The following is a 12,503-nucleotide window of genomic DNA, read 5'->3' as shown; positions in this document are numbered from 1 at the left end:
AAATATGTCAACAAGAAGTACACATAAGCAAGGTGAACGCAATCGACTCTTAAGTATTTCTAGATTTGTTTTAGGGTATGGTCAAGCAAATATAAGAAGATTTAATTAATATTATCATTATTTATTATTTCTATTGTTATAATTAATAGTTTGCCTGGCCCGAAGGTAAAGTACTTCGAGTAAAATGCAGTTATTGGCTCATATATCTACAACCAAAGCATTTAGAGCAAATCTAACAGAATAAAATTATTCACTAGGACAAGATCTATCTGCCCTGAAATATTCATACCAATCAGTTATCCCGTTGTTGGGTTGCTGTCCCTGAATTGGTAATTTTAAGAAAATTTTGCAGCTTTTGGTTATTATCTTGAATATTATTATAGATAGATATAAACTGTAACAGCAATAATGTACAGCAAAATTAGAACTAAAAATTGACCCCCTAAGGTCAATTTTTAACAATTTTTAACAATTTTTACAAAATATTTTCTGTAACTACGTGGCCAAGTTCATCATAGATAGAGATGATTTTAAGCTGCAAGCATTTTCAGTAAAGTAAGATCTACAAACACATCACCATCACCTAAACACAATTTTGTCATGAACCCATCTGTGTCCTTTGTTTCATATACACATAGACCAAGGTGAACGACACAGGATCTTTAGAGCCTCTAGTTATTATCATCATTATCATTAGATCAAGGTATGAATATGTCCGTTACTTTTTTTTAAAGTGCCTTTGTCTTATACAAATATACTTTATTAACAAAGACATTGATAATAAATATAATAACCTCATAATTTTTCTCTCATTATGTTTGACCACATATCTAAATAATGTTTGATTCTTACATGTAAAATTTGATCAAGCACCACGAAGCCAAGATTCTGCGCAAATTGCGATTTTTATGATCTTGAACTTTGAGTTTTAGACATAGATCTCATCTCGTTATATGTAGCAATATATCTAGGTAAGACTGCAACTCCGTAGTAATTGAGTAGCATCTAGAAACCTGTTTTCGAAACAAATTATTGTATATTTTTTTAATCTTGGACCTGTCTCATAGTTACCTAAAAAAATCAGGGATATTCTTCTCGTCATGTGACCATATATTCTAGTAAGGTTGCAATGCGGTACTGACAAGCGGGCCAAATATTAAAAACCCAGGCTTCTTTGTATTTAGAAGAGGAAACCCTTATCTTTTTCAGACATTTTTCTTCGTTTTAAAATCAATGAGAATTACATTAAGAATATGTAAAAGTACTTTTCTAAGAAAGCATGCATGTATATTTCTATAGGAAACAGTGGAGTATTAACAGAAAGACTCAAGCAGTTTGAAAATATGGCAACCGTTCAGATGAAAGACATATGCTTTGAAACAAAGATAGTAATGTTTCAAACCAAATGTTATGGTGTGCACATGGTTCAACAAAAACACTATGAAATGTTATCATCATACATGCCCACCATTACTGCATTTGGATTTAGCAAAGAGCAGATGCGTGAATTAGAATTCATAATACACTACACTAAAGGAGGGTCATTTGTTAATCTTTTAACAAAACAAGGAAAAACTCTTGAAACGTCCAAAAATAGAAAATTAAGTGTGAATGAAGTGTTAACTGATGTTTGGGAACCAGCAAAAAAGCAATGGCAAAATCTGTACACAAAACTAAAAAAAGGAGAAATGCTTTTCTCAGAATTTGAAAAGAATTACTTAACAGAAGATTTGGATGAGCTGCATGTAGAACTTTCCCAGTTTAACAAAACTCCAACAAATCTCAGTTGGATTGATGAACGAATATATCAGTTTAAACAGTACAAAACCATTTGCGCATGTTCGAAAGGTGCAAAAGCTATCCTTAAACTAGTTGCTGAATACAACCTGAAAGGAAGTTTCAGACAGATGAAGGAGATAGATTGTTTAGTGAGTATAATTTTGTATCATTATTTTGTTTTTCGGAAAGGGGGTCTGTTTATCTATGTAGTGCTCTATGTACTCTCTTTCGTCTTTATTTACCTTTGCATTTGGTTGTCGGAATTTCTTTGGTAATTTTTTATAGAAAATTTATCAAAGACTTCCCTTTACTGCGTTTATCAAAACTATTTTCCTCTATCGTAATTGCTATATAACGGAGATGAATAGCATTAAGGACCCAGAAGGTTGATAACGCTATAGGAAACTAATTCATACCTGATGATTACTATTTATAGAGTGTCTCAAACTCTATGTCTTATGTCTCTCTTATATCATATATTCAAATATTGTTTCACATGTTTCATTCTTTTCATTATTTTGTAAATAACATATACCTTTCGAGCTTCTGGATTGAGAACACAAACACATACCAATACACTTTTACGTATGAAATAATAGTTAGATGAATTAACAATGATAGGAATTTTGCCATTTAACATAGGGCCTTTACCATCAAACTCAAAACTGATTTTAAGCCAATTTTCTTATGCATACAGATTAAGAGTAAAGCCCAAATTTCTTTAGGTTTTTTGTTATTTTCTGTTGCTTGCTTGAAATGGGACTGTTTAGATTTTTCTATTAATTTAATACATTTGTTGCGCCAATAACGGGATTTTTCCCAATTCCTTCTTGCTTTGATGATAGTTTCCTTTCTTTTGAGCGTCTTTTATCTCATCTGTAAGCCAATCTGGTTGGCGTATATGTTTAATTCTTTTTACTTTGACAGGAGCGTGCCTGTTAATAACTGACAGAAATAGTTTATACCACATGTCAGAATGAATGTCACTTATTTTTTTCAATTTGAGCAAAATTTGTCTTATCTAAATCCTCCAAAAACTTGTTTTCATTAAAATTTTAGTATTACTCTGCATGCATGAGAAATCGGCTATAAAATTTTAAACTTTCATTGTTACCATTTTTTCTCGGCAGTTTTTTCTGTAACATAATCTCCGTTCGGTGCTTGTGAACACAGAGCAACAATAATTTAAATAGTCAACACGATTATATTACATTAAATTGGAAGGAAGAGAGTTTTGGTAAAAAAAAAAAAAGACGAATAGAAGAGTTCGAATAACAAACATATGTGAATGATTAACAGACAAGCAACATTCACCATTCACCATCCCTGAACTGGCATACATATATTCCATATGGAGGTGTTGATGGAATGCTGCATGATGTGTGTACAAAACTTGGTGCCTGCATATCAGTATATGAATTAACGTTCGAGTTGTTTACAATAGGGGTTTTCTTATTGTTTCATTTAGGCAAGAAATGCTGATACTACAATGGCCACTTTGGACAAAGGAATGTTAAGAATGTGTACCTTTGTGCGAGAAATTAATACAGAGAGGGCAACCTGTCTAGCCATTTTCACAAGATGTAAAGACTTAATAATGTGGCTAAGGGAATCGATTCATAGTAAGTTAAAAATTTATATTTATTTAACAATTTATAAAATTGAATGTCAAATGAAGTATTTAACATGGAGAAAAATGTTGAAGGACTAGAACAACCAAATACAATTTTCGCGAAAACCCATAAAAAACGATGTCTAATGTACAATAAACTATTACGTACACCAATACCTGGGAGGGGAGGAAGACTAGATTTATTTTTACAAAAAATACACATGTGTGGTTACTCCATTATTTACCATTAAAGCGCTTGTGTCTCAAATTGTAAAAAGTACAGAAATGCAATTCACACTAACCTCTGGAGTGTTGTATTGAACCATGTTTGGGTGTTCCTTATGAAACAAAAAAAACACTTTATAAATGTAGTTTATAAATAAACAGCTGAAGCGCTTTTCTGGATTTACCTTCATCAGGAACTTTCAAACAAAACACACTGAAAGAAAAGGGGTTAAATTATTACTAGAAATACGACAAAAAATGGTATACATAGCTTATTCAACAAAGCATACAAAAACTTCAATCCGGGATTCTTGAACAGCTTATATTTGTTTATAAGCTACGAATTATATCCATATAGACAAACAAGAAAGATAATATGAATACGTATGTTATTTTAAAATTTAGCAATGAAAGATTGGAATACTTTCATCGAACTAGCAAGCATGTCAAGTCGTGAAGGTGATTTAGCTATTGCTCGAGTTCACAGTCTGCATGCATCAGTAACAGGATACGGGCCCCTGATATTTAACTTTGATGAAAACTGTGATGAAAATGTTTTCCTTGAAAAATGCAATCAAGTATGGAGAGTTATGGAAACAGACCCAAAACTTCCGAGCAAACTGGTATGATTATGGCAATTACTACGTAACTATTTATTATGACACAAAAGACCACTACTTCCCTTTCCTACATAGGATGAGAAAAGCTATATAAAAATCCAACATATCGACAATTCTGAACACTGATCCCTGTTTTGTGTGCTGCTCCTCAAACAAAATTATTCGGTATGACTGTGCGTTCTGCAGACAGTTGAGTATACTATCGTCACTTGTCATTATTTAGTTGTGGTTATCCGAGGAATACATGTAGTTTGATAAAAAAAAAACCACGTTTTAATGATCTTTAAATCCTCTGATTTCGATTTACAGAAAAGAAGCACAATTGGTTCCCATGAGGATGTCGATTGTTTGTTAAAATACGTCCCCCTACTCATTTAGAAAACTAAAACGAAGTGGAAGTTTAATTTTGTCGATTTTTACTTTAGCCGTTCAAAAGTTATGTCTTTGATGGTAGGATAATCATACCCCTTATTGCTATTCCCGGCTGACCCGATATTCTGTACCACTTGAACTATTGACGTAATACAACAATCATTTTTCCATTGTGGCGTCAGATATTTTGTATTATGACGTCAAATTTTACTGGAACATATGTGATGTCCAGTGATGGTGGACAAATAGCGATAAGGTGTATAAGTAGCACTAAGTGTTGTTTCTGTGCAATAACTTATGAATCGATCAACTAAAGCTTTTCAAATTCTTGCATGATGCTATTGATAACAATGTGGAGGTCAAGTTCGATGTTGACGGTTATTAAATATGATAAAACTGTGTTATGTTAAATTTCTTTCGTACTACCTGCCATTTTAAGTTCATTTCTTTTCAATTCAATCTAAGAGTCACTAAAAGTATTAATAAATATGCGCATATCGAACTAACTAAGAAGTTTAAGCTCTTTAGAAATGAGCCAGTGTCTACAGAGAATATATCTTTCGAATGTTATCCAGGTATTGTCAATAAACAACGTTCAAAAGATATGTGTATATATCTTTATGAAGTTTTAGAAGAAATTAAGAAATTGTGATTGATACATGCAGTAAGGAAAATCTTTTCAATGAGAAAACCTTAATGCTCCAGTGTTATTCATTAAAAGATTTGATGTACAGCTGCAGGGTTTCAATATCATGTTTTAATTCACAGTGTATAGTTCTAACTATATATATACTTAGTACAGTTAAGAGTTTGTTTCTAAAAACATTGATGACCTCTATATTTCTCTTTATAAAAACAAGAATGAAAACGGGAAATGTGTCAATCAGACAACGACTCGACCAAAGAGCAACAAGCAGCCAATGGCTACATTCACGTCTTTGTCTTATTTTAGCTTGGAACATATAAAAGTCTGGAGTGGCTGAAATCAGTTAAAAAAGCGCATGGTTCTCTAGAGGTTGATGTTCTGTCTCAGGCAGAAACACTCAATGCTAAAGGTGTTTATAAGATTGGATACATTGGTGGCAACACACGGCTCAAGAAACTGGTATATTGATAACTTGAAATGAAAATTAACGTTAGATAAGTTTGGTGCGTCCGTAACGCTTTTCTTTATTTATCCTGAAAACTCAAAACCCAATCTTTGAAAGACAAGGTTGTATAAATACTTGCATGGTTGAAGAGATTTTTGATAAAAAAAAAAAAAAAAAAAGCAGTAGGATAACAAAACATACTGAACATCGAGGAAAATTCAAAACGGAAAGTCACAACTCAAATAGCAAAATCAAAAGCTCAAACAAATCAAACGAATGGATAACAACTGACATAGTCTTCACTTGGTAGAGCCATTTTCTAGTTTAGAAAATGGTGGATTAAATAAACCTAGTTTTACAGTTAGCTTAACCTCTCACTTGTACGACATTCGCATATAAATTGACAACGATATGTCAAAAAAACAAAAAGACATAATAGGTAAAAATGTCAAGATAGGGTAGCAGCAGTCAACATTGTGTTATAATCTTAATCACAATAAAAAAAAATACATCAACTATTTCTGTTTGAACTGAAACCTTAATAATATGTTACATTTTTTTAATCTACTTTGTTTCAAACACGTCAACCTTGAATCTGAAATTTCTCTTAAACTGAATAATTGTGCCAAATTGACTTTACCTGATGAAGTTAAATGAACATATTTTGAAAAAAAAATCAGAAGGCCACTTCAAATTTTATTCTTCAAGACTTCTTTGTGTGTAAAAATTGGAATCGAGCGAGCAAAATTTGGAGTGAGCGAATATATAGCGCAAATCTGAAGAACTATAGGTCTATGTGGAGTGGCATAATGAAAAATAATAAACAATTTGTCGCGAATATTAGATCTCAAAATCTAAATTATCATTAATGTATGCAGTTTTTCTTATTCTCATTGTGTAATTTAAATTTTAATTATGAAATTTCTTATACTCATTCGTATTCCATGATTTTTTTAATGCACACCATCAGCTATACCTTTTTTTAAAAAATTCTTTTTAATGTATAGCTCTTCTTCTTTAAAAAATAATAATCTATTGAGTATTGACAGCTTTCGGCAATCGAACCGATAGACATTACAGAAAATCAAATGTCTTTAGAGCAATATATTAGCCAACAATAGTTTAAAATATTTTAAATCTTAATGACACTCAGATAAAACGATGTTTTATTTAATTTGAGAAAGTTTCTCTAAAAATATATTTGTCTTCATTGGCAGGAGTTAACAGATGTTATAACATTAAGTTGTAGTGTTCAAAACCAAAGCCGCAATGCTTCATCTGCTGGGGCCAAAAAGAAGGCTACAAAACCAGCAACGACAGATGTTTACGATTTCAAACGACTGCAAAGTCTTCAATCACTACTAATGTTAGTAGCTGGAAAGGCAGAAAAGGAGAATATTGATATTGAAAGATTTACAATGGTGAGAAAATGTTTTTGTTTACATAAATTTAGAAAACAAAAATGAAGTTGGGACTATTTATTACATTATGAATTAAATTGAAAATGGAAATGGGAAATGTGTCAAAGAGACAACAACCTGACCACAGAGCAGACAACAGCCCAAGGCCACCAATGGGTCTTCAATGTAGTGTCTGAATGAATTGTCTTCACTTCTGTTTTCTAGTTGTATGCCAATTTTTCTTCATTCTATATATTTCAGCACCCAATTATTCTTTATTCTTTTGTTTTTCTGTGTTTCTGTCATCTTAATTTGTTTGCCCTTTGTTCTCTATTTGCCATATTACTGTATTTCGAAACCCCATACAGATCCTCATTTCCAAATAACTAGGATGCACAACGAAAACATTGATATCGAAAGATTTATAATTGTACTTATATATAAATATTAAGGGAGAAAAGCGTAAGTTTGAAAAAAAAATTGAGTACTAGTACTCATCACCAAAATGCCAACAAATATTTTTCATAATTAATATATACATCAAAAATTTCATCTCATGTGTATATATTACAGATTTTGGATGCTGTTGTGAGACTTTCTAATGTATACATCAAGCTCATTTCTGATGGTTGCGTTCTTTTTGCTAAATGGCAGGCCACTTTTTTCTGTGACGAACACACACCAGTATGTGCATTTTTGACTTTTGGACAGGGTAGGGACGCTCAAACGTTGAAGGGACAAACTGGCAGTACAGACAATGATGTTGGGATTATCATTCAGAAAACTGCTAAATTTCTAGAGGATTGCCATGAAAGATGGTTAAGTTACATAAATGAAAAAAGAGAGAAGTTCTACTGGTTGAACTATTTCACAATTGATCAGATTGTGTTTCTGCAACAAGAGATTGTAAGGGTAACTGCTTCACAAGATCCTTCAGTTTTTACGTACCCAATGCTATCAGATGTCAAACAGAATTGTAACAAAGAGAATCTCCTGAGAGCTCTGTTCATGGCTAAATTTGATGTCCAACAGACACAAATAAAACCTTCGATTGACTCAACAAAAACTGTGAGTGGATTACAGAATGAATCCGGGCAAAATAGAGAAAACCCATCTTTTCTCAAAATGATCACAGACAATGGATATCCAGTCGCTGTAGCTAGAGAGGCTTTGAAACATTGTGGCGACCAAGATCTTGAAGAAGGTTGTAGCATACTTTATTTTATTGCACTAATAATTCGTTCTTTTTGCCTTTGATATGTCATGTAATAAATCTACAAGTTATTATTATTTTTTAATATCTCCAGGGCTCTTATCAGTGTTAATTTCTTGTAAAAAAAGAAGGGGTGAGACATCCGAAAGATACAATAAAAATGGACAACAGCATGGCTAAGAGAAAAACGCAAAAATGTATATGTGGGATCGACTCTATATTTTAAATATTTGATTCTTTTTTAATCGATTCTGATATCATATTTCTAGTGTCAACTTACATTTATTTATCCTAACAGAATTCCTTCTGAAAACTGTCATAAACAATATGTACACACATTATATACCCTTTATCTTCATCCAGTGAAGTTCTTCTGTTTGAAAACGTCGGAAAGTGAAGCTATGTTAAAAGGAATGTCTATCCCGTTTTATATGACTTATATACTCTGAAAGCGTTTTGAATCAAAATTTCTACAATGTATATGTGACATATTATATGTCAGATGCTTCTTACGGCCGTAGGAGTTCTTTCCATCATAAGTAAAATATTAAATTTCAGCAGTAAAGTATCATACAAGAAAACGGTATTGATTTAAGAGAATCATTTTTCTTATTTTCTTGTTACGGTGTTTGCGAAACATATTTAGCATTTTTGAAATATTTAAAGTCATAACGGAAACCTCAAATTAAAAAAAAATAATGCATATATTTTTTTATAACTCAATGGATAGTTTCCATTATAAAACTTATGTACATACGTTTTTCTGAAGAAAATTCTTTAATTTGTTCATATTTAGAAGAAGTTTACTTTATTTTAATTCCCCGACATATTTTCCGTATGCAAAGTGACCTCAGTGTGACCCATCTCGTTAAAATCCGGTGATCGCAATACCGGCATGGATGTCCTGAAAATAAACTATTATCTGATTGTTAAACACGTGCTCAATATCCATGTTTTTTGTTGATTGTTGACAAACAGGTGACAATCGTTAAACCTCGACTTCAAAACACTAACTACCTGCCATATTTTCACAACACTGACCAATTGGAAAAAAAATTGACGATTATACGAAATTTTTGCGAAAAAAAAATGATAAAATCGTGCCGCGTGACAGAAGACTAAGTTTATAATGTTTGTATGCATTGGTTCAATAATTTGAATAACATTATTTTTCACCGGTCAGTCGTTTAAACGTTTTAAATGACTTTTTTTAATATACACGATTAAGCCAAAAATATTGTTAAACTAATTACATATTTGAAAAAAAGTGTTATTCAGCAAAAAATTGCGAATTTGCCAAAACGTACTCAGTTCTTACAGACAGCTACAAAAGACTGAAGGTAGTGGTCCTGTTGATGACTGGAACAAACTGCCCCCCCCCCCCCCCCCCCCCCCCCCCCCCCCGTGCTTTCATTATAGACAGATCGGGCAGAGTCACTTGAGATAGTTAAGTGTCAATTGACCTGAACATTAATTAATTTATCAGCAATCATTTTGTTTAATAGCCAACTGTTATTCAACATTTTGATAGTACGTATAACTAAGATCAACTAAGGAAGAATAAATCGATATCATGTCCGTTCGCACCCAATATACTTTCGCATCCTACACGTTCGCACCTCACATGTTAGCCCCCGAAGTCTGTTCGCACCCTACACTTTCGCGCCCATTTTTAAAAGAATTTCAGTTGAATTGTTGGATATTCTTTTATATGATGACTAAAAAAAATATTTATAGCAATACACTTTTTTTTGGGTTTTTGAATTAAAGTGTCAATGTAGTAGCATCCACATACGAGGCCACGGTTTGATTACAACTAAACACATTTGCGATTTTTTTCGGCATGCCCTTTTTTTTTTATCTCTCGTTTAAAGAGAATTGTTCCAATTTGTTCGTAAACCCTTTACGACCCTCGTCATTGCTCGGTATAAGGAGATAACACTTCAAAATATCCTAAATATCCGAAAACATTTCCCCTAATAGACTAAAAACCGGCCCTCTTCAATATTACAATGTTGCACTGTTTAACCTAAAAAAAGTCAAAGCAAATACATTGTCTTCTTCCCTTACAGAAAAATGAGAAAAATCAAAGCACAAATACTTCCTTGATTCAAAATTTACAACGCTCAAAATAATAAAATGAAAATGAAGAAAACAAGATGATCTTCAAACTATGCCATATGCTGGTGCTCGTTTAATAACTTTTAAATCATCGCCTGTCCCCTGGTAATATTCATTGCTCCCCCCTTAATGTGTATATATGATACACCGGAGCAATTGAAGGGTTGTTTTAGTGTATAATTACGTTTTGTCTATTGTCCTGAACCTTCATGAAATATTAGCCACTGGACGATAAGTGACAACTTTGCGTCTATCTTCCAAACATGTGTACTGTTAAATCGTCATCATAAAATCCACAAAATTGTAGATTTATTTTCTTGATACAAAATCTGTTTTTGTAGATTTATACAACATTTCTTTTTAAAAACATTGTAGCATATTTTTTTAGCAAATCTCGATATTCCACTTTGACAATTTGCTGAAAGTTTACTATAACAAATAAAAATAAATGTGAATCTTTTCGTTAAATTTAAACTAACGTACTTCAATAATGGCATTGAAATGTTATAATAATCGTGAAACTCGTGCTTAAAAAAATCCCGCGGAAATGTGTGTACTCGTGGTTTACGTCAGTAACGTATCGGACGTAAGTGTATTGACACTATTTTTCTCTGTTTGATTATATAAAAATCGTGTATTATTTACGATATCATTATTTTTGAAAAATAAACTTGATTTAGAAAAGAATGCTGTTTTACTGGATAAAACAAAGACTCTTTTAACTGTTAGTGTGGAAATGAAATACGTGCTCCCTTTACGTTCGTTCGTAACTTTCGTCAATTTGTAAGAAAGCTCTTTAGGGGTCTACGCGTAACGCGGGATTGCCGATTTTTTGTTAGCGTGACACGTGAAAGTCCAATAATTGTGTCGTGAAAAGGGGAAATGAGGTCTAGCGGGACCCTGGAAATGACAAAAAAATGAGAACTACATAGTGTAAGCGGGATACGGGAATCTGACAAAACAGTAACTGCGGGATCCGGGATCGGAACCCCCAATGAGACCCTCACATTAGCTGGCCGTAATTGTTTTTATAATTTTATTTAATGTGATATAAACTATTACAGATCATTGTAAAATAGTTTGTAAAATAGTTACTAGAAACTTTATTATCTTTGGTTTGGTTGTAGAATTTATTTCTGTAGAATATAAAGGATCATAAAGGCTAAAAGTTAATTATTTATCTACTACTTTTCCCTTTCGGAACCTCGTTACTCCAGAGTGTACACCTGTCACACGCTGCAGTTTTATCACGATGAAATTGACATGCTCCTAGCAGCCATTGTTCCAATCGTGCGCTGTGCTTTGAACAGGCAACAGTTAATCGTGTTGATGAACACTTCGATTAATAGTGTGGGAAAGTTTCAGATTATAGAGAAAGAATGATAAACACTTGAAGAATGATACACACGGTATATATATATATATGTTGTAAATTTTAAAAAAGAACAATGTGCACGTTCCTATCCCCTTTCTTTCCATGTCGTTTATTATTGGACATTAGTATCGTCAAATTAACCGGTACAGCGAGCTCCGCCTCGTACAGTTGGTCACAGTTCAAGAATAAGCATTATTTCACAAAAAGGATCTCCTGTAGTTGGTGATGGCAATACCAGTATACTGGTATAAAAATTTTGTACCAGTATTGTAACTTTTTTTGAAAAAAACCCAGCAATACTGGTACTACGTACATTACACTGATATACCAGTATTGTAGTTGTATTGTTGACTATTATACTTTAAGGTGTATAATGAAAAAATAAGATATTGAATATCAAAGGGAGATTGAATGAACTCAAAAAGATTAGAGCATAGTTGTGAAATCAATTAGCAACCAGTTACTCTACCAGTTACTCAATTGTATTATATGTCTCTGCTCTACTTCTACAAATAAACGCATATTATTCAAACAATTGTTAATTATATGAATTATTGCTAATAATTTTATCTTATTTCTATAATTCAATTTAGGCCGAGAAAAAAAAGATCGATGTTTCCGGTAACCCGACCGACCCTGTTTTTTAGCCCCCGACCCTAACTTTTTTATTCTCAGATCTGCAGTGACATCACAAC

The 12,503-nt window shown here is 32.6% G+C and overlaps 1 protein-coding gene across 1 annotated transcript in view; it reads left to right on the top strand.

Moving 5' to 3' along the window:
• The window catches only part of LOC143060974 (E3 ubiquitin-protein ligase rnf213-alpha-like), a 170,144-nt gene that overhangs the window by 42,207 nt on the left and 115,434 nt on the right, over positions 1-12,503 (top strand). The window contains exons 15-20 of the mRNA XM_076233657.1: positions 1,300-1,928; positions 3,248-3,401; positions 4,022-4,239; positions 5,561-5,713; positions 6,917-7,120; positions 7,673-8,303. Coding sequence (XP_076089772.1) covers positions 1,300-1,928; positions 3,248-3,401; positions 4,022-4,239; positions 5,561-5,713; positions 6,917-7,120; positions 7,673-8,303 — 1,989 coding nt within the window. The remainder of the gene's footprint in view (positions 1-1,299; positions 1,929-3,247; positions 3,402-4,021; positions 4,240-5,560; positions 5,714-6,916; positions 7,121-7,672; positions 8,304-12,503) is intronic.

This window comes from Mytilus galloprovincialis, chromosome 1, assembly GCF_965363235.1.
Source record: "Mytilus galloprovincialis chromosome 1, xbMytGall1.hap1.1, whole genome shotgun sequence".
Taxonomy (NCBI): domain Eukaryota; kingdom Metazoa; phylum Mollusca; class Bivalvia; order Mytilida; family Mytilidae; genus Mytilus; species Mytilus galloprovincialis.
This window is presented reverse-complemented; position numbering and strand designations above follow the sequence as displayed.